The following is a 26595-nucleotide window of genomic DNA, read 5'->3' as shown; positions in this document are numbered from 1 at the left end:
TTTGATACTCACAAGCTCATCTCTCTCTGGAAATCATTCTCAGCGTCAACAGCATCTTTGTCAGAAGCACTCTGCGGGGTGGGATCTGCGACCTGGCCCGAAGTCACGTCCAGCCGCTCCACCCACGCCAGCTGCTGCTTGAACTCGGCCAGGCAGTGCCTCAGGCCGGCCTGGGGAAGAAGCTCAGCTCTGCACGGCCCTGCACAGCGCCCCACGGAGCCACCTCCCCGAGGCGCGACGGCTGTGATCCCCAAACCTCCAGGGCGGTGCAGGAGCCCCGCAGACCCGTACTGCCCCGGCACCCCGGCCCCAGCCGGGGCTCCTCTGCCCCGCACCCGGCGCTGGGGGACGCGGGTCCCAGCCCTGTCCCGGAGGGCCCCACTCACCACGTCGTTGCGCCGCTTCGGCCGCTCCTCCAGCACCACGTTGAGCCCCGGCTTCAGCGCGCCCCTGGCGAAGGCCTCCTGGAGCTGTGGGGAGGCCACGGTCAGGCGGGGGCACCGGGCGGCTTTGCCCCTCGGGAGAGGCGTCACCGCGGGCCCGCTCCGGGACCCAGGCTCACCTCCGAGTCTGAGAGAGACGAGTCCTCCGAGTCCGACTCGGACAGCGATCCGCTCCGCGCCATGCTGCTGCTACCGCCGCCGCCGCTGCTTCCGGCCGCGTGCGCGTGCCCGCGCCGCGGCTTCCGGCGGGCCCGGTGCCGCGGTTGCCACGGCGACGGCGGGAGCGGCAGCATGGCGGCGGCCGGGGCGCAGCCCGTGGCCGTTTTCGGCTGCCGGCCGCGGGTCGCCGGCGGCGTCTGCTTCTTGGAGGATCAGGTCGTGCTGCACGCGGCGGGGGCGGGCTGCCTGCAGCTCCACCTTGAGCAGAAATGGCACAAGTTCATCCCAGGTCGCCCCGATCACAAGCCTCCCCCCCCGCCCCGCGGTCCCGGTGCACCCTGACCCGACCCTTCTCCTCCCCGCAGGCACCGACAGGAGCCAAGGCGTGCAGGCGCTGGCCGTCAGCCCCGACCGGCGCTACCTGGCCGTCTCGGAGACGGTGGCGGAGCAGCCGGCGCTGACAGTTTACGAGCTGTCGGCGGGGCCGGCGCGGCGGCGGAGGACGCTGGCGGCTGCCGAGCTGCCGGCGCAGGAGACCGTGTCCCTGGGCTTCTCCCCCGACTGCCGGTACCTGGCGGCCGCCACGGCCCCCCCCGACGGGCACCTCACCCTCTGGCGCTGGGAGAAGCAGCGGCTGCTGGCGCTGGTCCGCATCGAGGCCCCGGGCAGCAGCGTCTGCCAGGTAACGGCCGCGGGGCTGCACATGGGGCTGCACATGGGGCTGCACACCCAGCTGCACACTCAGACGCACACCCAGCTGCACACTCAGACGCACACCCAGCTGCACACTCACATGCACACCCAGCTGCACACTCAGACGCACACCCAGCTGCACAATCAGATGCACACCCAGCTGCACACTCAGACGCACACCCAGCTGCACATGGGGCTGCACACCCAGCTGTACACTCAGACACACACCCAGCTGCACATGGGGCTGCACACCCAGCTGCACACTCAGACGCACACCCAGCTGCACACTCAGACACACACCCACCTGCACACTCAGACGCACACCCAGCTGCACAATCAGATGCACACCCAGCTGCACACTCAGACGCATACCCAGCTGCACACTCAGACGCACACCCAGCTGCACACTCAGACGCACACCCAGCTGCACAATCAGATGCACACCCAGCTGCACACTCAGACGCACACCCGGCTGCACATGGGGCTGCACACCCAGCTGCACACTCAGACGCACACCCAGCTGCACACTCAGACGCACACCCAGCTGCACATGGGGCTGCACACCCATCTGCACACTCAGATGCACACCCAGCTGCACATGGGGCTGCACACCCAGCTGCACATGGGGCTGCACACCCAGCTGCACACTCAGATGCACACCCAGCTGCACATGGGGCTGCACACCCAGCTGCACACTCAGATGCACACCCAGCTGCACATGGGGCTGCACACCCAGCTGCACACTCAGATGCACACGCCTGCAGCCGCGGCTGAGCCGGCATCTCTATGGTGCTTTTTCAACATTTTGATTCACTGTTTCTTTGGGAGGGTGTTGCACTGTTTCGAAAGGTGGATATAAGGATCAAACTTTAGTTCAACAAGTACTGGGTGCCAAGTCGCACTAAGTTCTGTCTTCAGGTTGTGTGCACAGGTACCTTTTTCTGTGCTCACGTTGCTTCTAACCAAAGTAAGACAGGGAGGAGAGGGCTCCACACTGTAGATTTTATATCGTTTCTGTGGCCTTTCTTGGCATCTGCTGTTGGCCTTCCTCAGCAATAGGACACTGGGATACATGAATTTTTGCTTTGACCCATAAGGGATGTTCTTATGTCCATATCTCTTCTATCACATGAGATTCTCTTACATCACATGAGATCTATGGTATGGGGCCAGTACAGCTGGCCAGTAAGTGTGCAACATGTCCCTGCAGAAACATTAAATATGTTGGCTGTGCTCAGTAAGCCTAACACACATCTTGGAAGCTCTCAGCATGCTCATGCACCTTTTCCTTCCTACAGTCTGTTCTGTGTGCAGATCAGAGGAGCAGCCCAGGTACAGGGGCTAGGAGCAGGAGGGTGACTCTCAAACAATTCCTGCATCCTGCTTTGGGTGCCCTTTTTTGGTTTCTTTATTGCAGGGAAGCAAGAAGCTTTAAGTACATGGGTTGGTGGGACTCAGGCTGCCTTTCTTCTGGGATACAGCTACAAGGAGAGATTGGGTGAACTAATGACTTCATGAGCCCAATTCCTAAAGAAAGGGGAGAGACTGTAAGGATAACTGCTGTTTAAAGTCCCATTAAACATGAAAAATGAAGGCTAACTACCCCTCCATGTTGGGTATTGAGATGGCTAATCCAGTGTTTTCACCAATAAACACCCAACTATGTGAATTAGTATGCATAATGAGCAAGGTTTACCTGAAATAGAGAATTCCTGTCCTTTAAGAATGAATGGTTCCACTTTTCAGGAACCTGAAAATCTTGCTAATCAGCAGTAAAGATGTATTTTTGCCTTTTGTCATTTAATCGTGAAGAGCAGAGACAATTTCCTCATCAGCATTGCATTGTGATTCACATAGTGTCTTAGCTTAATAGAGTTAATGTATTTGTGGCATTGTGTAAAATTGATATACACAGTTTTGAAAGGAGAAAAACTGCAAAATGTAGTTATGATGATGATTTCTTAGTCTCTTCTGTATTCCTATATGTTTCTATTGGCCTCTTTTCCTTGTTTGTTTTCCTGTATCCAGTATTGAACATCTTCAAAATAGGTATAATATTTGCTTATGTGTGAATATAGTGGTTGTGTAAAATAATTTCTCTCTCTTTTGTTCCATAGGTGAGCTTTAGTCCTCAAGAAAACGCACAGGTTTGTATCACCGGAAATGGATTTTTTAAACTTTTTAAGTACAGTGAAGGAACATTGAAGCAGACAAATTTACAAAAGGGAGAGCGGCAAAACTACTTGTGCCATGCCTGGCTGTCTGAGCAAGAAGTTATATGTGGCACTGACACAGGCAAACTTTACTTGTTTGAAACTGGAGAGCTGCGCTGGGAGACAAAATTAGAGTACAAAAAACTACCCATGGAACTAGAAGAAGATGCAACAAGAGAATATGACAGGTAAATCTTCGTTAAATACTATTACTAGTAGTTTCATGCTTGTGCATGCAGATAAGTTGCAGGCCACTCACTTATTTCCTTCTTGTCCAGTTTATAAATGGGTTATAATATTTTGATTGCTGCTGATAAGCATTTTTTGGTTTGTTCTTCTGTATTCTTAAGTCTTTATGAATTTCCTGCTTGCAGTTCCTGTGATGTCTCTAGTGGACTGGCCTCTGAAGACAATGGTTCACGCCAGGATTCTTTGCCTCAAATATTGGCAGTCGCAGCTTATTCCAAAGGCTTTGCATGTTCACCTAGCCCAGGAGTTGTTGTTCTGTTTGAGAAGACCAAGGAAAAGGAAGTCTACAAAGAGAGTCAAGAAATCTGGGTAGAGAGAAAAAGCTTGTCCAAGCAATTATGCAGCAGAGGCCTGTTTGGGGGTGCGGGGGTGCTTCTAATTCAGTTATTAATAACGATTTCTAGCGCATCTCTAAATTACATGATAAGCATTAGCTAACTGTTCTGGCAATGTTGAAAGGGAGTTGCCAGAGGTCACACTGAAAGTCAGTGACAGATGTACTTCTGCAAAGTACCTCTGCATGTTACTACATATAAAATATGCTTTGAGGCTGCTGAGCTTAAGGAAAACTTTAAGAAACTTGTATTTATGGAGACTTTTGGAACTAAGAAATAGTCTACATCAGTTTTAAAGAACTAGCCTGCTTGGTTTTTTCCAAGGCAAAGCTTTTCTCCTCTCTGATGTTTATTATTGCTGTCATCAGACTGGTGCACTCTTAAGTAATCAGTAAGATTTCTAACTGTTCTATAGCAAGCTGTATGAATTGACATACTGCAGCCTCTGGATAGGAACATTTAACTCTAATTTGGTCAAGCTTTCATACTCTGGGCCTAAAAGATCCATTCTTGACTATGCACGAGACCCTGTAATAAGACTGTTAACAGCCTGAATGATACACTGCAAAGAACTGTTATCCTGAGATCACAATTTTCAGGCAGTTTTCATTCTGACATTTGCTAGGTTTTTTCCTCGCCGTTTTTCTACTACCATTTTTGTTTTTCTTTAGTGTAGTACTGAAGATAACTGCTGAATGTCCTCTGATACTTTTTTCAGCTGTAATGATATAGGTACAGTTAGGTTATCTCATCCTCTGTTCCCTACCTTGCAGTAATTGTGTGCTATTAAATATCCAAGTTGTCTTACTGATATTATGTATATGCTTATTAGAGTAGCATTACAGCAAAAGTGTGTGTGTGCGCCCTCACTCCTACTGTTAAAACATGAAGACGTGGACTATCCCATGGGATCCATTTTTTGTGCAGCTTCCTGAGGACCAATTCAGCAGTGAGCCAAAACAGTCAAGCAGACAGGACATTATATGTATATGCTTCAGCCCCTCTGAGAAAACGATAGTCGTTAACACAAATAAAAATCAGCTTTACATGTTTACTATACTCTCCACCGACTTCATGAAGGTGAGTGCAATCTTGTCACGTTTCACAGCCAGTGTGCCCAGTAAGGGGTGCCTTGCACAGGGTATTCAGTGTCGCCTTCTATGATGCATTCTCATAAAATCCATCAAATAGTATCTGAACCCTTAAAGCTCATGATATGAAGTGCTCTCCATGATTCTCTGAGAGCTGTATATGAGTAGCCCCTTGCTCAAGCATCCCTCCATATGCATACCCGATGTTATTCAGCAGAATGGTAGGGGACGCCATCAAGGCCATTTAAGGGTGCATGTCACTATTGAACCACTTAAGTAAGACTTTAATGGAGAGATTCTTAACATAACTACAGTAGTTTATGCTCTTCTGTACTATGCGGAAACTTTAATGCAATGATAATGATAAATCTGGAACAGCCATGGGATTCTCATATTATTCTGAAATAATTGTTGAAGTCTTGGTTAGAAGTGAAACCTCTTCGTGAAGGGCAAATATAGTGAAAAACATTCCCTACTCTGGAGGAATTAAATAATACAAAGAGATGAATGTATTATCATGAAAAAGATTTGCATTGAGTTAAGTACCTAGCCTGTGTACAGGCACATAGAAAGATCTTTACAGGAAGGGATTTTGTAGTTGCAGGTCTTTTTGCTGCATTCAGCCAGAAATTTTATTGGTGCTTCACTTCCAGCATGTAATAGCTAAACATCCTTGCTAAGTTGCTTATCACTCAGTACTTGATTATTTTTAAATATCTGTTTGACCTGAAGGTCTTAACTGAATTCTTGCAGGTCCAGCTTTGTTTATTTATCTAAGTTGCATTTTTTTGGACACCTACAATTATGTTCTGTTCTCACTAGTGTATGAGAACCATGGAGCCTACCTCTTCCCTGCATCACTCTTCTTGATTCTTAATTGTAAAGTTAAAACTGATTCTAATATTGTTATGTTTTTAACATGGTTATGTTCAGACTGATGCAGTGAAAGGATTAAGATTTCCTCTATTCTATTTGATTAGTGCATGCAAAGAGCTATGATAGATTTCTTACCTGACTTACTGCCTGCAGTGGAATATTTATGATTTTTTTATGTTCTCATTGCTTCTCAGGAGAAGGCAGCTTATTTTGTGTATCTGAATTACCCATTGCATTCTGCTCCAATCACTGGTTTGGACGTGTGTGTTTGGAAACCCATTCTTGCTACTTGTTCCCTGGATAGATCTGTCCGCATCTGGAATTACAAGATGAAGTAAAGAGTTGTTTGTCTTTGTTATTACCTCTTTCTTTTTGTATATTGTCTTTAGCAGGCAATAGCAGCATTCTCAAATGAATGAGAATGTTGTTCTGGTAAGATTCTTTTGTGGGTGGGATGTGAATGGTCTTATTGACATTATTTGGGGAGTGTGAATATGCAGTGGTTTTAAAACCAGTGCAAAAAGAATTGGAATCCTTTTCTATTATGGCATTTTTGTGTCAGACTTCTCTCGTGTTTTGGAAAAAAAAATATCTTCAGGAATGTTTGATTCAGCTTTGTCATAAGACACTGTTGTCCAATCTTCTGCTTCATAGCCGTAGTTCTTAAGCAAAATAACTTCAGCATTTAAGGTTCTATGGAGGGAGAGGGGGAGAAAAACCAATCTCAGAAGGGACGTTTGTGTAGATTTGCAATCAGCAGTTCATTTACCTTCTTCATTATATTACAGTAAACAAGGATTTGGTCTTGCACCTTCCACATCTTCTCTGTGAACCAGAAAGTTCAGGTTTGCCGTTGTTTCCTGTAACATCTATGTTATCATCACTTAACTGAGTGACAACACATGTACTCCAGGACAAGGCAGAGTCACACTATAGCTGCTGGTGTCCTTGCTGGGCCAGATAATGTCCTGTCAAGCATGCATATGGAGTTTGTACTGTTCCGTACTGCACAATGGTTTTCTCTTTCAGCACTTTGGAGCTGTATAAGGAATATCGTGAGGAAGCATACACAGTATCAGTCCATCCCAGTGGCCTTTTCTGTTTGGTTGGGTTTTCTGACAAACTACGATTTATAAGTCTACTGTATGAGGACATGCATGTTTTCAAGGAGTTTGCCGTGAGAAAGTGTAGAGAGGTAAGGAGTGATGCAAAAATGAAACGGAAGAGTTAAAAGGAACAGTATGACGAAGAACATGCAATAAGATAGAAACCTCTCCAATAGATTCTAGTAGGTTTTGGGATATCAAGGCACAGAGGAAAGCATTCCAGCTACTGGAAAATGAGCCCAGAGGCTGATCCGTAGCCGAGGACCTGGGAAGCAACAGAAGGGGTAGTTCACTCAGAAACACTCAAGGGCTGCATTTTATAGGGGAAAGCACCAATTAAAGCAGTAAGAGGCTAATTATGTCATGTAGTTTTCTTTTTTGTGTAACGCTTTGCTATTAGACAATGCCATTGGAATTCAATGCATGTTTTTTTTTGCCCACTGTACCTACAGTAATGGGTGGTTATGTTCTTTTTGTAGTGCTCATTCAGTAATGGAGGCCATCTTTTTGCTGCAGTTAACGGAAACGTAATTCAAATTTATTCCAGCATCACCTTTGAGATTGTTAGTAATCTGAAAGGACATAGTGAGAAGGTTAGTAAACCAATTGTATACGATAAAACTCATTAAAGTATGAACTAGTTGGTAAGATGCATTTTGAAAAGGTAAAGTACCATTTTTTTATCAGAAATGGGCCCAAAAATTAAAAAATAGGAAAACAAAAGTTGTTTTTCTTTGGTCAGGAATCAATGTATGCACGCATCAAATACATCTAAAGAGTCTGTCCTTAATTTAAAGGTGAATGATTGGCAGGTAGCTGAACCAGGAAAAATATCCAAGTAACGAATTGTGAGAATAAAATGCACTACTCACTATTGAAATGAGCTTTTTCCCGACAGTGTGTTCATAAAGTAGTTCTTACTGTTTTGTTTTTTTTTTTTTAATACTAAAATGGAATTAGTTGAGAAAAATCTAGGGGTTTTTAAGTAAGACTTAGAAGTACGATTCCAAAGTTGTCACAGATTTACTGGTAAAATTGCTCCATGCTGCATGTCTATAACTTACACACTGGGCTCCTTGGTGTGTTTTGCCAGATTCAAGCAGTTAAATGGAGCTCAGATGACGCTAAACTTGTCTCCTGTGACACATATGGTGCTGTGTACGAGTGGAACTTGTCAACAGGTGAAAGAGAGTCAGAGTGTGTGCTCAAGTCCTGCATCTACAGCAGCATTGCCCCGTCTTCTGATGCCAAAGTCATCTTTGCCGTTGGATCTGACCAAACTCTCAAAGAAATTTCAGAGTCTTCGGTGAGCTAACGAGCATTCCGGGATTTTCCTAAATTGTCTGGGGAGGGTATTAATGCTTTGGTTTCCTTATCATCCATTTGGTAAGTAGGAATCAGTTTGGTTGTCATAGCTGCAATATTTACCGACACCTTTCTTGTGTTCTTATGTCCTTTACCATGAAACCTGAGATTTTGTTGTGGTTTTATCTTCTACAACTATTCTTGGATTTACCTAGAAATCTTCTAATCAAGCTAACAAGCGTATTGCATCTACCACTGTAGGCTACATGTGAAAAGTAGTACGTTGTGTGTGATAACCATTACATCTTTCAAAAGTGATCAACTTGTGGAATTTGGCTTGAAATTTTAAGACTATAAAGCTTAAGAAATTATTAATGGCTTTATTCTTATAGGCTCATAGATTCTTTTAACTGCATTATTTGCTGCAGGCAGAGATATGGCAATTGCTCATGCAATAACCAGTCAAATAGTATTGGGGAACTTCATGTAATGTGAGGGGTTCACATGGTTTTTTGGTTTGTTTGTTTGTTGTTGTTTTTTAGATCCAGAATGAAGTGTCTGCTTTCGGTGTTGTTTACACTGCAGTAGCTGTTTCTCATTCTGGGCACATGGTATTTGTTGGTACATCTCTGGGGACAATTCGAACTATGAAATACCCGTTACCTTTGACAAAGGATTTCAAAGAGTATCAGGCCCATGCAGGTGCTGTTACAAAGGTAACATAAAGTACTTTCTTTTCCCTTGCAATACCAGCTGCATGTCTCTTTTAGCACTGATTCTCCTTCCAATTTCATAACATAATATGTTAAAACCAAAGTTGAGCCTGCCTGTGGACAATGAATATTACAGCAATCATAGAAGCCCTGTCTCTAGAAATAGAAGTCATTGGAGAATTGGGATGTAGACTTTGATATAGCTTTTTCTTGTTAAAATTGTTCGTAATTTTGGCTTTTTAATTATCACTGTCACATATAGCACCTTGACTCAGAGCTTCACAGTCCAACATTAAGCTATGAACTTCAGTTATTGGAAGTCTAGCTTGACCTTGCCCATAAGCTGTGTCAGCTCCTAGGTACTCTATGCCAGGCCATGCAGTCACAGGAGGTGACAGCACTTATTACTAGATAGATCTTGACAGGCTTATTTGCAGATTCAAAAGAAAACATTTACCTGTCTGTTGCTCAAATGACTTCTCAAAGAAAAAAGCTAGAGACCTTTGGAATTGTCATATAAATTGCCTGTCTGTGCTATAACTGTCTACAAGGTCTTTTCTATTACAGGTTTTTGAAAACCTTTCTACAGCTTTGAGAGCAGAAGCAGATCAGTGTCTTCACATGTTCTTTTTTTCCCCTTCCCCTGTTATCTGGAGCAGGGTGGAGCAGGAGAAGAGGACGTAATCAAAATGTTGGTAGTAGGGCTATGTTCATGTTTCCACTGTTGACTTCCTGTGGTAGAAATGACGGAGTATGTGGGTGGGGGAAATAAAAGGTATAAAATCAAATCGCGTCTCAATTCTTCCTTGTCTCTACTATTATTTTGTTCTCTCTTCTTTCTAAGATGTCCATAACAAATGATGACCTATTTCTGCTGACTGCCTCAGAGGATGGCTCCATATTTGTCTGGAAATTGTATGATAAAGGAGGTGGGATACTGAAATGGGAAAAGGAATTTGATTATGCTGAGGAAGTGCTGATCATGAGATCAGATATAGAGGAGAAGGTAAGAGGAGCAACTTGTGAACATGAACCATAGGATTCCCAGTGTACAGATTATGAATTACATCTGCATGATGTTTGTGACTGCCTGTTCCTATATGGCCTTCTGTTTAAGAGAGCTTGCATGGCTTTCATCATAAAAAGAGGCTACAACAAGTAGCTGCAGCTGTTTGTTAATATGCAAACTGCATTGTATGAACAATGAGTGTGAAGAAAAGTTTAGTCTTTTCTCTAATACTTTCCCCAATCTCTTTAAAGCAGTTTTAAGGGAGTAGAGGAGTCAGAAGCTTCATTTTTATAAACCATCTTGTAAGATGACAAAGGAACCTTACTTCTGGAATTACTTCTTGATCTGTCTGTCTGAAAATTCTATGCCAAGGCTGTCTTTCATAAATACATGCATGTAAATAAAACATCCTTAACACGCTATTGCTAATGGCAGATGATTTCTCTGTTTAATCTGTCTTCTCATCCATGTCCTAACAGAGTCAGGCATTGATAGACCTGCAGATTCGTGTGGAAGAGCTACAGACAGAAAATGATTACCAGCTACGTCTCAAGGATATGTACTGTAATGAAAAAATAAGGAAATTAGAAGAGAATTTCACTCAAGAAATAAACTCCCTTAAAACCAAATACCAGGTATAATTCCTGTTGCAGAACCAAACACCAAGAAATCTTTCACTGAAGAGTTTAATTCAGGCTTGCATTACATATGTATGAATGCCACAAAGCATCTGAAAAATGAAGCATTCCTTTCCAATAAAGATCTTTGTAAAGCATTGAAGCTACCTTTGAGTCAAGTCTCTTATAAGTACAAGGGATGCAAGAGTTGTCCTAGGTAGACTGTAAGTATCTGCACATAAAACCAGTTCCAGCAATAAATATTACCTGAGACCAAGGATCAGTAAGCTATGTCACCCTTGGGTAGATATGGCACCATGCCTTAGAAGCTCTGTCACATATAAAATTGCAGCTGCTGCAGGATCCAACAATTATTCTTCTTAATGACACCTTCTTTATGCCCTGGCCACTTAGCTTTTTTAAGAACATCTGCTGAGGTGTTTTGTGTGCTTTTTGAAAATAGAAGTAAAATACGTTCCCTGGATTTCTTCTGTTCATGTGTTTATTGATTTCTCTGTGGTCATGAAGCAGGACTTCCCTGAAAGGCAAAAGCCACGATAATTCATTCCAGTGTCTTATTTATCTGTGTCTGTTAATTCTATTCTGTCTGTCTGTCTGTTGCACACACCAGATTTCTGACCTGTAATTTGCTATATTTCCAGATCTTTTTTGAAGTTAGAAGGTAGGTCATCCAATAGCAATTTCTCTGGCAGTAAGATGGCTTGAAGTGAGAGATTACATATCACATGATTCAATTCTGTCAGCTTCATGTTCTTTTTAAGGTTTTGGATGAATATTACCTTGTCCTGGTGATTTGTTTCTGCTTGTTTTGTTGAGTTGTATATAGACCCTTCAAGCAGTATTTCAGTTTGACTCTACATAAAGGAGGATTCCAATATGAAAGCTTGCCAAGTTACTAGTTTTATTATTTTATAGCCTTGTCATTTTGAAGTGCTCCTTTATCTCTTTCTTACCATTTGGTCCCACAAATATTCTGGCAGGTTTCAGGTTATTATTTTTTTGAGGAAGTTTAATTATGTTATTATTTCTTCAGGTAGTTCCTCTGACTCTTTGGCTTTTCTCATTGTGGTTTTTGCATTTAAGTAAGCTCAGTTTTAACCTTTCTATTTTTACTCATTTTTATACAGCTTAACCTTTTACAAGAAAGCCACTTTGCTGCTTATAGATTCCTTTAGCTGTGTTTTACCCATGCTGGTATTCTTCTATGCTTCTTGAGGTCTTGGCTATAGAATTACAATAATTTCAGCTACACTGAAACTTCTTCAGGCTTGTTGATTGTGGGTTTGTAAGGAAATGCCTTTGAAGGTGAATAGAATTTTTCTGGGCAGGCAAGTTGTACTTCCTGTCTGAGTATCAGTAAATGTTAAAATTAAACTGAACAACAGATTTGGACAAGCTTGGAGCTAACCTTTCTAGTTGTTGTGTCCAGCAGGCAAATGGAGTATTTCTGCTTATGCAAGACCCATACAGTTGTTATAAGAAGGAAGTGAAAAAAATGTACCTATGGTACAATTCCTGGCTTTTCTGGGAAATTTCTCACCCATTTTCTTGTTCCGATTCTTTGTGCTTTTTTAGGTCAAGTCATCTGTAGGGGTAGTCAGACATTCCAAGCAAATGGCATTCAGAACTCACTTTTGCTTATGTTTAAGTCATTCTATGTAAGTGTCAAGGTTTTAATACATCAAGGTTGCTTCAAGTGAGACTGGAGGCAGTTTGAACTGTAATATCTGGACAATGATTTGTGGAACTGCAAATTCTCCTCAAGTAGAGGAGAAGCGAAGGCTTTTGTAGCTCACAAACTTTTCTTGTTAGATTAGAATTATACAGTACCCTGTATCATATGAAATTAGCTTTCCATAGTTTTGCAATTTGTCATAACAAACTAATCTCTGGAAAAGCTTAGGTTAGTGACACATGGCATCTGAATTTTGGTGAGAGATTTCAAATATAGATTCTGTTGTGTATCTGTTCCCCAACACAGGTGAGAGCACCAACAATTCAGACACTGCTTTGGCTAGTTTCAAATTAAAATGTATTTTTCTTATTTTTTCCCAGATTTTACATGCAGAAAAAGAAAAAGCAGACCTACAACACCAGCTTCAACTGTCTGAGCTGCAGAATAAACAGGCCCGGGAGGTCCAACAGCTAGGTTAGACTATGACAAGTGTTTGTAACTTGAATATGGAGAAAGTGCATTAGATTCATAGCAAGTAATATGACAGAGAGGAATTACTAGAGTGGGTGTTGGTCTCTTTTCCCAAGTAACAAGCATAAGACAAGAGGAAATGGCCTCAAGTTGTACCAAGGGATGTTTAGATTGGATATTAGGAAAAATTTCTTCATGGAAGGGGTTGTCAGGCATTGGAACAGGCTGCCCAGGGAAGCGGTTGAATCACCAACCCTGAAGGTATTTAAAAGATGTAGATGTGGTGCTCAGGAACATGGTTTAGTGGTGGACTTGCCAGTGCTAGGTAACAGCTGGATTTGATGATCTTAAAGTTCTTTTCCAATCTAAATGGTTCTATGACTCTCTGCAAGAAAAATGCATTCATGTCATATACGTATTGCAGATCCTGGACCCCAGATTTGAAAAGAAGATAAAGCAGAAACGCTGCAAATTAGTACCGAAAAGCATAAATGAGTCCATTGCCTACTCATACTCCATAACAGTTGTACTTATACAACTCTGTCACAGTTGTCATTTTAAGGGAGTGCCTGAATTAGCTGTTACTAGTTTGTTATAATGGCAGAGTAGGAGATTTTGGTGTATGTTTTAGCCTTGTTCAGGCTCAACAGAACAACAAGCTGTCCCGATGCAGCAAGCAGGGATGTATCAGAATATCCAGAGACACAACTGAGAAAGGTGAATGACAGCTTTGAAATGGGCATTGTTAGTGAAGTGGTAAGTACAAGGAAGATGAGGAAACTCAGGAGATGGTTTTCTGATGTAAAGTTTTGTGTGGCCACAGAGTCCAAAACCCCTGATGAAGAAATGGGTGAAGTGCTTCTAGTGTAACTTACTGCAACCAGTTGCCAAAAAGACACTAGAGAATAGGACATAGATGACCATAGAAAGATACGATATACCTCTTTTTTCTATTAGTTTTATCCATTCCGTATGTTTCCTGTTACCAGAATCTGAAAATAATCTGAAACTCTTAATGGAAAATGAGAAATACCAGGAGCTGCAAGTGAAATCCCAGAAGATGCAGGAGCAATATGAGAGACAATTGCACAATTCAGAAGAAAGCAAAAGCAGGACTGTGAAGGAGCTAACAGAAGATTATGAGGGAAAACTTAAAGAGTTATCTCTTCTGCTGGAAGAGGTAGGAAACTTGATTTGCTGTTTGAATTACTGACTAAGTTTATCTCCAACTGTGATAAAATGTTCTGTATGAGAGGAGAGGTTGGCCCCCTCCATGCAAATCCTAATCTGACTGTAATGTTGGGGAAATGTGTTGATGGTTAAAATAGCAATGAGCTGAGTTACCAGCTTTTCTGGGCTTCATACCTTGAGTAAGTAACCTGCTAAAATTAGTATCCTTGGCATTCTCAGCTTCACCTCTCTTTCTCCTAGATCCAAGAATTCCTGTTTATTAATGATACATTTACTGTAATTGAAGAAAGAAATAGTCAATCATCTTGTTCTAGTGAAGAAGTATTAATAACATTTCTAAAATGCTGAATTCCATTCCAGAGTCCCTGAGGTTCCTGCCTGCATAATTTGGGGGGAACTAAGGGAAATAACCCTGAGTACTTCAAAAACTCCTGCACATTAAGGTCATAGACTTGGCTTGACAAAGGGCAGCCAGATAACTGATGCTTATATATCTAAAGTCAATAATTCTATCAACGTTACTGTTTGCTTCCCTGTGTTGCAATACCAATTTGGAAACAATGTGAGGAATGAATGTGAGAAGAGAGGCATACAGAGACTGATGCAAACCTGAGCAGTAATTGGTCCTAATGCATCAGAAACAGCAATTTTAAAAGATTTTCTCAAGTGTTGCTCCCGTTTGTGTTTTCTGCTGCTAGAACAAGTTTGCTGATGTTAGTATTTGGGCCAGGTTCCTAACTTGAGGCATCCCAGCCTTAAGAATAATTTTTTTAAGAATAATACTTTATGTTTGTCTTAATGGTTTTTAAAGTTACTTTAATCCCCTAAGACGTTATCTTAAGTGGTAATGCTGTGGTCGAAGAGTCTGCTAAATATAGATCCTCCCAGGAGAAACACAGTTACAAATAAAGAATTCTCCCCTTGTTTATTGGTCTCTTACTTTTGTCTTCTCTCATGCTTGCTTCCCTTAACTGCAGGCACGGGAGGACATGAGGCTGCAGCTTCAAGCACATGAAGAAATTAAGAAACAAATTGAAGAAGATGAAGATCAAGAAATCCTGGAAATGAAAATCAAGTATGAGAGACAGCTCATGGAAGCAAAGGAATCAAACCTCCAGCTGAAAGGAGAAATCGGAGTCATGAATAAAAGGGTATCTCTTATTCTGTGATAGGATCAGACCTGCATGTGGAGACCTATAGCCAAGGACTGAATGTGATTAATGACATGCCAATTTAGTCTGTTAATATAGTCTGTAAATACTTGGCATTTCATGTGAGAACAGTAGCCACTTCCTATGTCAGTTTGAGTATTTGGGCATAAGCAGCTGTGTGCTGATTATATTGCTGATACGACTACAGATAGATTAGAGGAAGTGTGTTTTTATTAGTACACTTTGTTTTGTCCTACATAGTTTTAAATTACAAATAATAATATTGTTCTTTCTGTGATGGGAAAGAAATGAACCTTTTCATTTTTACAAGGTCTAATGTGTCGCTTTGTTAGAAAAATGCTTCTGCTTTATTCGATGCAATAAACACTTTGTGTTTTGTATGCATCATCGTTTTTTATTTGCTTTATTTCTAGGACTTTTAAGGAGGCATAAAACCTTTAAGCTCTTTTGCTGACTGGGTATTGCATTTCCCTAAGGACCTTAGAGGGACATTTTTTCTTTCTAGTTTCTTTAGTATCTATCTGGAGACAGAGAGGTTTTCTTCCTTCTACCCTCTATCATGGCACTGTCTTCAGTTCCGTTGTTTTTTAGACAGCACAAATTTCTTCACGGGTTCTCACAGTTGACCAGCACTATTCCTTGGTTCCAACCTTCTTGGCTTCATAGGTCTTAGTACTGAGGTGGGGATTCTAAGGGTACCCAAAAGCTATGAACTAGGCAACCTTCTGGCCTACTTTTGACATCTTTAGAGATGTATGACAAGTGATCACCTTAAAATAATTTTGTTTGGGTACAATATCCACACCCTTCTTGCTTCTGGATGCAAATTCTTTCATTCCTTGTAGTACAGTAAGTATTCTGACGGACTACATGGAAAACACTAGAATGGGTTATTCAACCCTCTTTTGAATTACAGGGTGTTTGACAGGATGGCTAAGTTGTGCATAGCTGTCGGAGACTGTTAAGTTCTTACTCGTTTGCCTCTCTAGTTGAACAGCCTACAGAAAGAGCTCAAGGAGCGCAACAAGGACATTGAGGATATGAGACTGGAACAGCAGAAGCTGCAAGGCATCATCAAGTCATTGGAAAAGGACATCTCGGCACTGAAGACAGAGGTTCAAGAGAGGGCTGACACTATCCAAGACAAGGTGAGAAACTGGACAACTGGCTGCGATTGAAGTCCCCCTCCCTTAATTTAATACATATATTTATTTTAATAGTATCATGTTGTGATAATATCCCATTACTGGAAACTCCGTTTTAACTTAAAGAATTTGTGATCTTTAGTTTGAGATTTTAGTTTTCGCCTGACATTCTAAGCTTTTCTTGGGGAGCTCAAGTTCATGATATTGAGTTTCTTGTCCCCTGTTGTGGAATCTGTAGGTGACTCTCTGAATGATTTGTTCTCTCTCTTCTCACCCCATCCATGTTAGATATGTGACTGGAGTCCAGTCTTCCACTAGATACGTGACTGCTGTACCGTACTGTACCTGTACCGTATTTGTGCCTTGCCCTAGGGATCTGTTTGAGTGTGCTGTGCCTGATTCAGATCTCTGAACCTGTTTCTCCTAGGAGAAGGATATATATGACCTAAAAAAGAAAAATCAGGAACTAGAAAAGTTCAAGTTTGTGCTGGATTACAGAATAGAGGAATTTAAGAAGCAAATAGCGTCACGTGAAAATGATATCAAAACAATGAAGGAGCAGATCTGTGAGGTGAGTAACACTGTGATTTGGCCTCTGCTACTAATCACTTTGTCTGGATACAAAGATAGCCTGACAAACCCCATGGAAGACTCCACCCTCTGTTCCCTGACTTCTTTCAAGGTTGCACAGCACTGATTCCATATCTTTATAGCTAATAACAAATAGTTACGCACAGTAGCTGCTATTTAATTTTCTATCACATGCTACTGGTGATCAACACAGTTATTTAAGCTCCTGTTTCAGCACTTAATTCTAGACTCTTAAAAATATATCTCGTCCTTAAGTGGTTGCCCTCCACATACCATAACGAGTTTTACTGATCTGGAGGAAGAGAGAGTGAACAACTTTCCTCAGAAGAATTGCAGATTTATGCAAACGTCACTCTGTTTAGAGGTTAAGTACATGGACAAATTACTGTTCATCAGCTGGTCCATGGAAAATGTCCCTATATTCATACTCAGCTTGCAGCAAATTCATTGAGGCAATGTATTTTTGATAGAAACTTACTGTGATCTCTCCACAGATGTAACTTTACTCAGCTAAATTAGGATTATGGTGACATAGCTAATCAGTTACCTATTCGCTTTCATAAACCCATTTATTCAGAACAAAAGCCTTTTAAATAAAATGCAAACTAATGAACAGTCTGTACGTATGCTAGAATAGCACGCTGAAAGCTCTATTATCTCTTCTGGTCACCATCTCATGCAATAAATGCTGTAGTATCCTCATTTCTTTTTTTCCCTGTGTTCTACGTATGTAGCCACAGCTTTTCAATGCATTTGTTTCTTTTCAGTGTCAGGTTCTTCTTATTGTTGTGCTTACTCTTTCCAGTATTGACTGTTAATTTCCATTTCACACATTTTTGTTCAGAAGGAACAGTAAAGCTCCAATTCAGCTCAAGGAAATGAGGGGGCATCACATCATTTAAATACCTGTAGATCAAAAGGGAGTCGAATATCTATTTTTGTGTTTTCTGTATATTCTGACAGAGGGCAGTATTGTTCCAAAATTGACTTATTTCATGTTGCAGTTCAGCCTGAAGGGGGATCTACTCCCTCAAGTCTGTGTTTCCAGTCTCTGGTTTTCCTATGGTATGTTGTTTTTCTATGTCTCCTTTTAGTTCTGATTTCCTAATTCTGCTTCCTTTCAGATGGAGGGGGAGCTGGAACGATTTCGCAAGGAGACCACACAGTTGAAGCTGAACATCGCACGAATGCAACAGAAACTAAAGGCAACTGACCGTGAGATGCACAGAGAGAGGCAGAAGGTATGGGACACAACCACTTTGCAGGTCCTATATAATGAAGTTTGTGGGGACAGAACACTGCAGAAGCACTGATCTGAGCAGCTACTTCAGGGATACTGTGTCCAAGGAGAGTCTCTGGTCAGTGGGGACAAAGGCAGAAAACTTTCAAGCCTGCAACCAGGTTAAAGAATTGATATTAAAAAAAACCCAGTTATTTATGTGTCAGTTTGTTCAATCAATACATATTCTCCTGGGTTTAACAGAGCAGTGAGGTAAATGCGTAACTAATAACTACCCTTTCCTGACCAAGCCTCAAATCTGGGGACACTTGGCCTAAACAGGAGCAGCACGTAGGCTGCCACCTGCAATGCTATGCAGACATCAGTAGGATGAAATGAAGGATGGGGTTATTAACGGAGAAGACAAGAACCCTTTGTGTTTGACAACAAGCTTGTCGGTCATGAGGGAGGAAAAGGGACTGCAAGTGAAGGTGGAGGAGCGTAGCAGGCCTGAGCAAGCACACAGAGGGTCCTGGTAGAAACCACGTGAGAATGAGAAGGCAATCTTGATGTGAAATTGTCACATTGCCTATGTCTGAAATGTGTTTTGTCCCTTGCCTTCTCTCTTGAACTGTGTGTTATTTCTAAGTAAGGATGTAGGTTGTTTGGGAAAGGGCAGTGGGGAATAGCATTCATGATAATAGGCTTTTCAGATGAAACGTCTGGATTCTGACACTTACATAACCTAATGCAAGTATTTTGGATTAATATTACTGTTAAAACTTATCGCTGCTATTTGACATGTGGTGTTTACATCCCCAGCAGTTTTTTTAATGACATATTTAAAAAAAAATCAGTGGAAGTAAAGTATATCAGGGCTTTTACCAGTTCTACTAGACTTTCTAGAAAATTGCACATGGTAGTGTGCTCTGCTGAGCCAAATAAGAATGTACGTATCATTCTTGAATGTACCTATCATTCTTGAATGTACCATCATACTTGCAGAAACAAAATATGGAAGTTCTCGTCAATCGATTTAAAACAGATCTTCATAATTGTGTGGGCTTCATTCAAGATTCAAAAAAATTGAAGGATGGGATCCGTGAGCTCTACACCAAGTATGTGCAGCAACCAGACGAGGTGAGTCAGGGCCTTCGCCTTCTCCTTGCAGATGAATTTCTCTGGTAGTGTAGTTACTGAGGCAACGTGCTGTGCCCCCTCAGGTGGAGACTGAAGCAGCAGAGATAGATATGCAGCAGGAGTACATGAGACAGCGAGAGTATCTTGAGAGGAATTTGGCAGCTTTAAAAAAGAAGGTGGTGAAGGACCGAGAAATCCACCAAGCTGCTCACTTGCACATCATACAGGTAATAAACCTTTTCCTTGTGGTATGCAGAGGAAAAAAGGAAGCAGCTGCACAGGAGAGTCTTCAGCAACCTTACCACTATGCTTTCTTTGTAACAGTTTTGGTTTGCTTCCTTGCCAGAAATTCCTAAGTTTTTCAAGTGCTTCCATTCAAGCATAGTATTAGTTGAGCTATTGATTTCTATAATTTTCTGGACAAAAGGTACAAGATGTCTGCAGAAATTGCTGCTGTTTTGTTGATACTTTTATCTCCCACTCTCTAATGCAAAAGGAGACAGGAAACCTTTACTGCCTGGATATTTTTTACACAATCAGTGTACTTATTTTTTATTTCAAACAGTATTTATAACTACTGTCATAGCTGATTTTCACCTGAGTGCCAAGCTGTAGTTGTTGTGTGATGGTGTTTAGGAAGTAATTTTGCAGGAAGAAAAGAAAAGGAAAAAAAAACCCACTTTCTTCTTCTACATAGTCCCACACTTACTGGTCTGAATTCAGAAGAACTTTCTGCTTTTCACATCCAGAATTTTCGAGGAAGTTCAGAAACACAGGATTCTACACCTATTTGTACCAAGATCTCTTGCTCAGAATCCTTGTTCTTACAAGGCAAGGTAAACTTGTGACTGCTGGGGCCAAAGATACAGTTTGTTTTCATCTGGAGTGAGAGGATCTAAAGCCCCACACCAGACATCCTGGGAGGAGAGCTCGTTTGCAGCCTCTTCTTACCATGATCTCCTTCTGCTCACTCAGCATTTCCTTTTCCCCTCACTAGCCTTTTCTTCATTGTTACTTTGTTAGGCTTCCTCAGGATCATTAGACCTCAGTCCCCTCCTAAGTCATCTGTCCCTTACTATTTATTCATAATGCTTCTTCAGGCCCAGGCAGCAGTGATTTTCCTTGCCCCTGTTTTATTGTTTTAACTTCTTCTGTGTGTTAGGTATTTCTTTTTGGCACAGAAAGTGATGACTTCAGAAAATAACCTGAAGAATTTCCTTGCCAAAATGGGGTGACAGATGGTACTCATAATGATAATATTTGATGTCTTGGATCAGTAAACCTAACTTGAAGTTATGATCAAAACCAAATTAATAAAACATCTGGAAGATGAAGATATCAAAGGTTCTAACCAGCCTGGTTTCTTAAAGAAAAAGCAGTTCTCTGAAGTCTAGTGGATTAATGAGACTTTACAGCCAGGAGGAACTATCATGGTCTTCCAGTCCTTCACAGGGGGCTTTTAACACCAGTTTTGAAACCTTCTGTCAGGGCTTGCTTTGAAAAAGTAAATAACATCTTGGCAGCCTTCTAGCTTTGTATGTCTATTACTCCTCACCTGTGCTCACATTTCCTCAGCGGTGCATTCCTCTTCGAGTGACTATTCATATGTGCATTCCACTAGTGACTGCTGCAACAGATTGTTAGAACTGTCAAGATAATTTTAATTTTCTTACCAATTGTCAAGTTGCTTATTATTAGACTATAAGTTTTCCCTCCAGCCTTCTGTATTTGTAATGGCTTCTTTGGTCACTTGGGCACCTAAAAACAGACACACAGAATAATCCTGAAGTAACGCTACTTGAACTGAACCATGTATAGGGTGTTAATTTTTATAGTATGCCCTGCCTGTCTCTGACAGTCAGCACTGTAGAGACTTTCTAGGCTGTAGATTGCATCGGACATCATATGCAGTTGTACCTGATGGACTCATCCTCCATGCGTTTGTTCAGTCCCTTTTCTGAAACAATTGCTACTTTGCCACAACATCCTGAACCGTGAACATTAATTTTAATCCGTTGCATGATCATTGCATTGCATGGCAAGCTTTCTGTCAGAATGCAAGGACTGAATTAAAGGCTAATTTCTCTGGATAACATGCCTCTTCAGAAAAATATTACCAGTGTCAACCAGCAGCCTTCTAGCACCCAGTAAACCAAACAAGACATAGTCCAGATTGCCTCTCACAAGACACTATGTATTATATTGTCTAACAGACCAAAAGCAAGGTCTTAATGTAATAACAGCATTCAACCACTTGGAGTGGACTCATTAAGATGTTCATGACTAAAGTACACCTAACAGAAATTGTGTGACCTAACACTGAAAGCTGGTCAAAAGAAAATATCCTTGACTGATTCTTGGAAGTTATCCTCTTCACGTGTTCCTTTCAGGATCAAGCTCTGGGACAAATGCATAGCAGTGGCATTTCACTTGTGTTTAAAGACCTGAATTAAGCAAGTTGGAGTCAACAAAATATTATGGTTTCAGAACAGGCTGCCTAAGCTCGCCCACTCATGCTGCAGTTAGAGTCCAGCACAACCACTGCAAGAACAACTGTTCTTGCCCAACAAGTTCAAACCTTAGCACATCCCATACTTTTCCTCCAGTCAGTGACTTTCAGCTGAGGGGAAACTGAAGCACTGGTGGTGCACTTGTCTGAGTGTGCAGTATGGAGAATCTTCCCATGTGTGTGCACCTGGATTTATTGCTGCCAACTTGAACTCCTTGAGTGCATCTATATACAGATAATTGTGATGGTGAACTTCTTTATTCATCAGGTTTCAGTTGTGTGGTGCCAATAATTTGTAAGTAGAGTGTAAGGAACCAAATCATGCACCTTACATAAATCTCTTATGGCAACATAATTATCTCTATCAAACAAAATTATCATTAAAGAAAAAATCATGATTTGAAGACATCTTTTTCATAGGAAATTGTCGTTAATCCTGGTTCTTATCTCCTGTTGTTTAGGTAGGTTCCCTGTTGCTTGAGGCTGGTGTTATATGAGGTACTCAAAACATTACTTTTGGCCATTTATCCTTTTAAAACATTGCCATTTAGTATGAAGTTCCAGGGGTTGGAGTGGTGCTGTGTTCCAAAGCTTCTAAAAAACCACCACAGGTAGCAGAAATCATTGCTATTCTTGGTTCAAGTATGATGGCAGCTGTTTAACATCTGCACTAGCTGTTGATGTGATAAGGTATTTCACGGTCTTTGTAAGAGGCAAATATATAATTCTGCTTCAATTCAGAAAATAAATTCAGTCAGTAAAGTACATTCACTTGTACTTTCACAACTCCTTCAGCAAGATGCTTTGTTGTAGGCTATTAAAAAAATAGGGAATCGAACTTTTATATCCTTCCCAAGGATATAAAGACGTATTACTGAGCCAGATAATACCTTTGCTTTTCCTCATATGGCATATTGTTTTTGCAGGAAAATGTGAGTCTGATTAAAGAAATTAATAACTTGCGGCAAGAACTGAAGGTTGCCCACACCCAGATACGTGACCTTCGGTCAACACTAAGATTAATGGAGAAAAAACAAGCAGTTCAAGGCACAGGTGAATAGTGCTTGTTGTATGTTTTCCATATTGTCAGTACTCAGTCCAGAAGCCCTTTTTGTCCTTGGTGAACAATTCTGTTACTGTCTCCATATCATTCCGGCTTGTCTGCCTGGTGGTGCCTGTTATAATGTCAGCTGTAGAAGCTGCTAAATGCTGCAGGATCTTATCATCTGGCTGTACTCCTTCAGCCCTGAAAGATGCCTTTCCTTATTCATGCCCAAGAACTATGCAAGCTGGACTTTTGTTGCTCTGCTCTATCCTCTCTGATTTTATCTTCCAGCTCCCTCCAGTGAAGTGCTGCCCAGCCCAACTGTCCTGATGTTAAATGCACAGAAGGAAAATGAGAAAATCATAGAAATGCAGCAGCTAGAAATTCAATACCTGCGAGACCAAATCAAAGTCCTTGCATCTGAGCCTCTCTCAGATGGAAATCTTCCTCCGCTGAATCTGGAAAGAAGCCACAAGACACAGCAGCAGTGACGTGGTTCAAGGATGCTTTACATTATTATATTCCCCTGGCAAGATCAGAAATGCAACAGCATAAATTAGACTTCCATGATCCTATACTCTTCCACTAGAAGCAGTTGTGCAGCACTCACTGGTCTGAACATTAAGGCAGCAACCTTCACTCCCTTTCTACTTTCCTGAAAAATAAATGTGTTAGTGCAAAACTGATCTTTGTACCTTAATCCTAGGTCAGGTGCACATCTTTTGCTTGAAAAATAATGTGTCCCAATTCAGACGAGCTGGTCAAACACTGTAAGCCTTTTCCACTAGAATTCTGATTTAGTGTCATTGTGCTGCAAAAATCAACATCAGCCTTTTATTATCCAGTACTGATTGGACTGTATCCATACAAAGCCCACACTTAAGGCAGATGTCAGTGTTATTCCAAGCAGGTGTCCAGTCACAGACTAAAAATCAATTACATTTGAAGGCAGCCTTTGACTACTGGTCAAGCACAACTGAGCTAGAGCGGTTGCTCAAGCTTCTGCCTCCTGTCTAGAGATGTGTTGTCTTATCTGTGACAATAATTTCATTGGGACAAAAAGTCAGCCTAGTTTCAGACTCCAAAGTCTGGAATAAAGTCCTAACCTTATGTCATAACTCTCCTATAACTCTGGTAAATTAATCTTTGCTGGTCTTTTTTTCCAGTGTTTGTAATCCCTTTAGTGCAGTTTTTCAGTGAAATTCTCCTAGTAAGTAACTGTGCAAAGTACTCGTGTAGAAAAAGACAGGGAGTAATTTCTTTAATAATGAGGGGGGTGAAAAAGTGAATTCTTCATCCTTTGTTGTCAGTGCATGACACACTGTCTCACTGAGGAATACTTCACATATATGAGAAGCTTAAGCTTGAGCATGGATCTATATGGTATTGTAACAGCCAGTATGTTACTGTTTCCATTTCCTATTCTGAATTGTAGAGAAGTGTCGAGTGCTTTCAACATACAATCATTTATACAGAAGATGGTGGTGCCAAGGCTGGATAACATGTAAGCTGTATGACCGTCAGGGATACTAGACTCATTTCCAGGCTAACACCCTGACAAAACAGCTGGTTGCACAAACTCCTATGACCCATGAGTCTTCAGTTGAGTGCTTTTAATTAACATGGAATTAAGTTCCTTTAGTCTTTTTTCATTTTGCAGCTTTTACCTGTATGAAGCGTAGGTTTCTCAGGAACAAAAGGAAGAAGTTACGATGGAATTGGTCTGTTAATGTGGTAGCTTAACACCTTTTCTTCCTGCCCCCATCCCCTTATAATCATCTTGATACTTCCTGTACAGAAAGAGGGTGTAATTAATGTAATTAGCAAATATTTTAGAAACCAGTTCCCTCTTAAATTTTCAGAACACACCCATTTTAATTTGCTAGAGTCCCATGTGGTATAATTTTCCCCTCACTCTGTCAGAATAAATTGAGTGGTAGAAGCCACTGCTTTAATAGATGTGGTTTAGAAAAACTGAAGCCATCTTTCTGAAAAATAAGAACCCTGTCCTAATAAGAGATAGAAGCATATGCAGATGAAGAATTATTTCTAAGTGGTGATTAATATGCTTAAAACTATGCCTGTGTGTCACCCTCATTAGAAAGATTTTAAAAGCAATCCAAGGCTTGTCAGATGAAGCCGAGGTAGGCAGCTGGCTTGAACTTGATCTTAGTGTCTAAGAGGCAGCTAAAATATTGTAAGGGAGAACATTAAACGTCAGGCACAGCACAGTGGCACAACTGAGGTTTATCAGAGACCTGCTGGAAGCAAAATAGATTTACAAACCCGTTCTATACTGGGAAAACTAGAGCAAGGTCAATCTCCCACACATGTGCTGTAGAAATGTTTTCAGAATTAAGTTGTAACCGGATTATGTTTTGTCTGCTAATGGTCTTCTGAATTCTCTCAGGGTGCAAAGACACTTTCCACTTTCATCCTCTCTTGCTCTGCATTGTCTGTTTCTCCTCTTGGTATCTCTCTAAAGGAGCTGGTAAGCGTCTCATACTCTTACAAGCCCACTTTTTAAAGTGAATATATGTCTATCTTTAAAGCTGAATAAGATTTCCCTTTGGCTGATGTGTTTGTTAACTGGTCCGACTAAAGGACAGGTTTTTCTGGGTAGGGGCAAGCTCATTGTCCCAGGGTGTTTGTATAGGGAAATCCACCACATACCATTTGTTGCTTTAGGTTTAGGACAACAACCACTGGATATAAGATATTTCACAAGTTTCAAAAGATCTGTCAGATTGTACCTCAGACAAATTCCTGAAGTTGTCATACTAATTACTATCTGTTATATTAGCATTTCCCTTCTCATAGCCTGCTAAAAAACTAGCATGTGACTTAGGAACTGAGCCTCTGTTTACATTAGTCAGGCAAGAGCTGTTGTTCAGCCCCATTTGCTTGTTCCTACATCTCCCAGGAGATTTTCCACCTGCTCAGGCTCACAGTACTGATCCCTCTGGAGCCTTCTGCCGTCATTAAGCCCTGCCACAAAGGAGGGATCACGCACTCAGTGTGGGAGTCCCCTTCTCCCACTGGCTTCAATGTTCCTGCTGCTCCCTTTTTAACTCTGCCTCGCTCAAATGTGTCCTTTTCTGTTTCCCTAATTCAAAATGGTCACCTTTTTCTTCCCGCTAGATTACCAGGAGGTCAGCTCTCTTGCAGCGTGGTGGGCTCTGCTGATGCCGCTGTCTCCCAGGGATGGGGGCACTGTGGCTGCCCGGTGATGTGGAGATGGCACCGCAGTTAGAAAAACCACAATGTCATCTTCCCTGACTTAAGTGCCTGCCTGGACTAATGCCATACAAAGATCCAGTCCTGCTGCGACCAGATGGCCCTAGCCTATGCAGTACTGCGGGAGCTACTTTATTTAATACCACGTAATACAAAATACTTGCTGAATGTGTCAAATCTTCCCTAGCGCTGCCAACCTGGCTGCAGGCTTCCTCTTACCTGCTGCCTGGGAGCTGCTCCCTGGCTCCGGCACCCCTTCACCTCCAGCTGGGAGGAAATGAGCCACCTTCCAGGACGGGTGCGCAGCCAGGTCCTGCCCGGGGAGGGAGGGACGGGTAGTGCCTGCACACCGACACCACTCTGGAGCCTC

At 41.9% G+C, this 26595-nt stretch overlaps 1 protein-coding gene and 1 long non-coding RNA gene across 4 annotated transcripts; one reads left to right on the top strand and one right to left on the bottom strand.

Moving 5' to 3' along the window:
• Nucleotides 1-568: 568 nt before the first annotated feature.
• Nucleotides 569-23674, top strand: CFAP57 (cilia and flagella associated protein 57). Of its 3 annotated transcripts, XM_065071661.1 has the most exons (22): nucleotides 573-891; nucleotides 968-1284; nucleotides 3413-3696; nucleotides 3883-4066; nucleotides 5020-5172; nucleotides 6254-6393; nucleotides 7089-7254; nucleotides 7645-7758; nucleotides 8259-8471; nucleotides 9013-9186; nucleotides 10028-10189; nucleotides 10672-10827; nucleotides 12886-12979; nucleotides 13966-14156; nucleotides 15145-15318; nucleotides 16329-16487; nucleotides 16912-17055; nucleotides 18200-18316; nucleotides 19300-19434; nucleotides 19518-19661; nucleotides 22870-22996; nucleotides 23280-23674. In XM_065071661.1, exons 1-22 carry the CDS (start codon nucleotides 624-626, stop codon nucleotides 23477-23479), a joined length of 3816 nt encoding a protein of 1271 aa, XP_064927733.1. In that variant the 5' UTR covers nucleotides 573-623; the 3' UTR covers nucleotides 23480-23674. The 3 variants fall into 3 exon arrangements, with proteins under 3 accessions (XP_064927736.1, XP_064927734.1, XP_064927733.1); XM_065071664.1 differs by lacking the exons at nucleotides 10672-10827; nucleotides 12886-12979; nucleotides 13966-14156; ... (6 more) ...; nucleotides 22870-22996; nucleotides 23280-23674 and adding an exon at nucleotides 9751-9874 and having other exon boundaries at nucleotides 569-891; XM_065071662.1 differs by lacking the exons at nucleotides 10672-10827; nucleotides 12886-12979; nucleotides 13966-14156; ... (6 more) ...; nucleotides 22870-22996; nucleotides 23280-23674 and having other exon boundaries at nucleotides 569-891; nucleotides 9751-10069.
• On the bottom strand, nucleotides 20116-26595 carry LOC135580084 (uncharacterized). Its single transcript, XR_010474224.1, has 4 exons — nucleotides 26445-26595; nucleotides 24656-24778; nucleotides 23381-23446; nucleotides 20116-21192 (listed from the first exon to the last, which is right to left on the bottom strand). It is a non-coding gene; the product is annotated as an uncharacterized LOC135580084 (long non-coding RNA).

This window comes from Columba livia, chromosome 8 (assembly GCF_036013475.1).
Source record: "Columba livia isolate bColLiv1 breed racing homer chromosome 8, bColLiv1.pat.W.v2, whole genome shotgun sequence".
NCBI classification, from domain to species: Eukaryota; Metazoa; Chordata; class Aves; order Columbiformes; family Columbidae; genus Columba; species Columba livia.
The sequence above is the reverse complement of the archived record's forward strand: the minus strand, read 5'-3'. Positions and strand labels throughout refer to the sequence as shown.

Bases quoted from the DNA above. Each gene is read 5' to 3' on its own strand.
- CFAP57 (XM_065071661.1), top strand. From the start codon at position 624: ATGCTGCTGCTACCGCCGCCGCCGCTGCTTCCGGCCGCGTGCGCGTGC. The intron at 892-967 runs GTCGCCCCGATC...TCCTCCCCGCAG, and splicing joins ATGGCACAAGTTCATCCCAG to GCACCGACAGGAGCCAAGGC. The intron at 19,662-22,869 runs GTAATAAACCTT...TTGTTTTTGCAG, and splicing joins CTCACTTGCACATCATACAG to GAAAATGTGAGTCTGATTAA.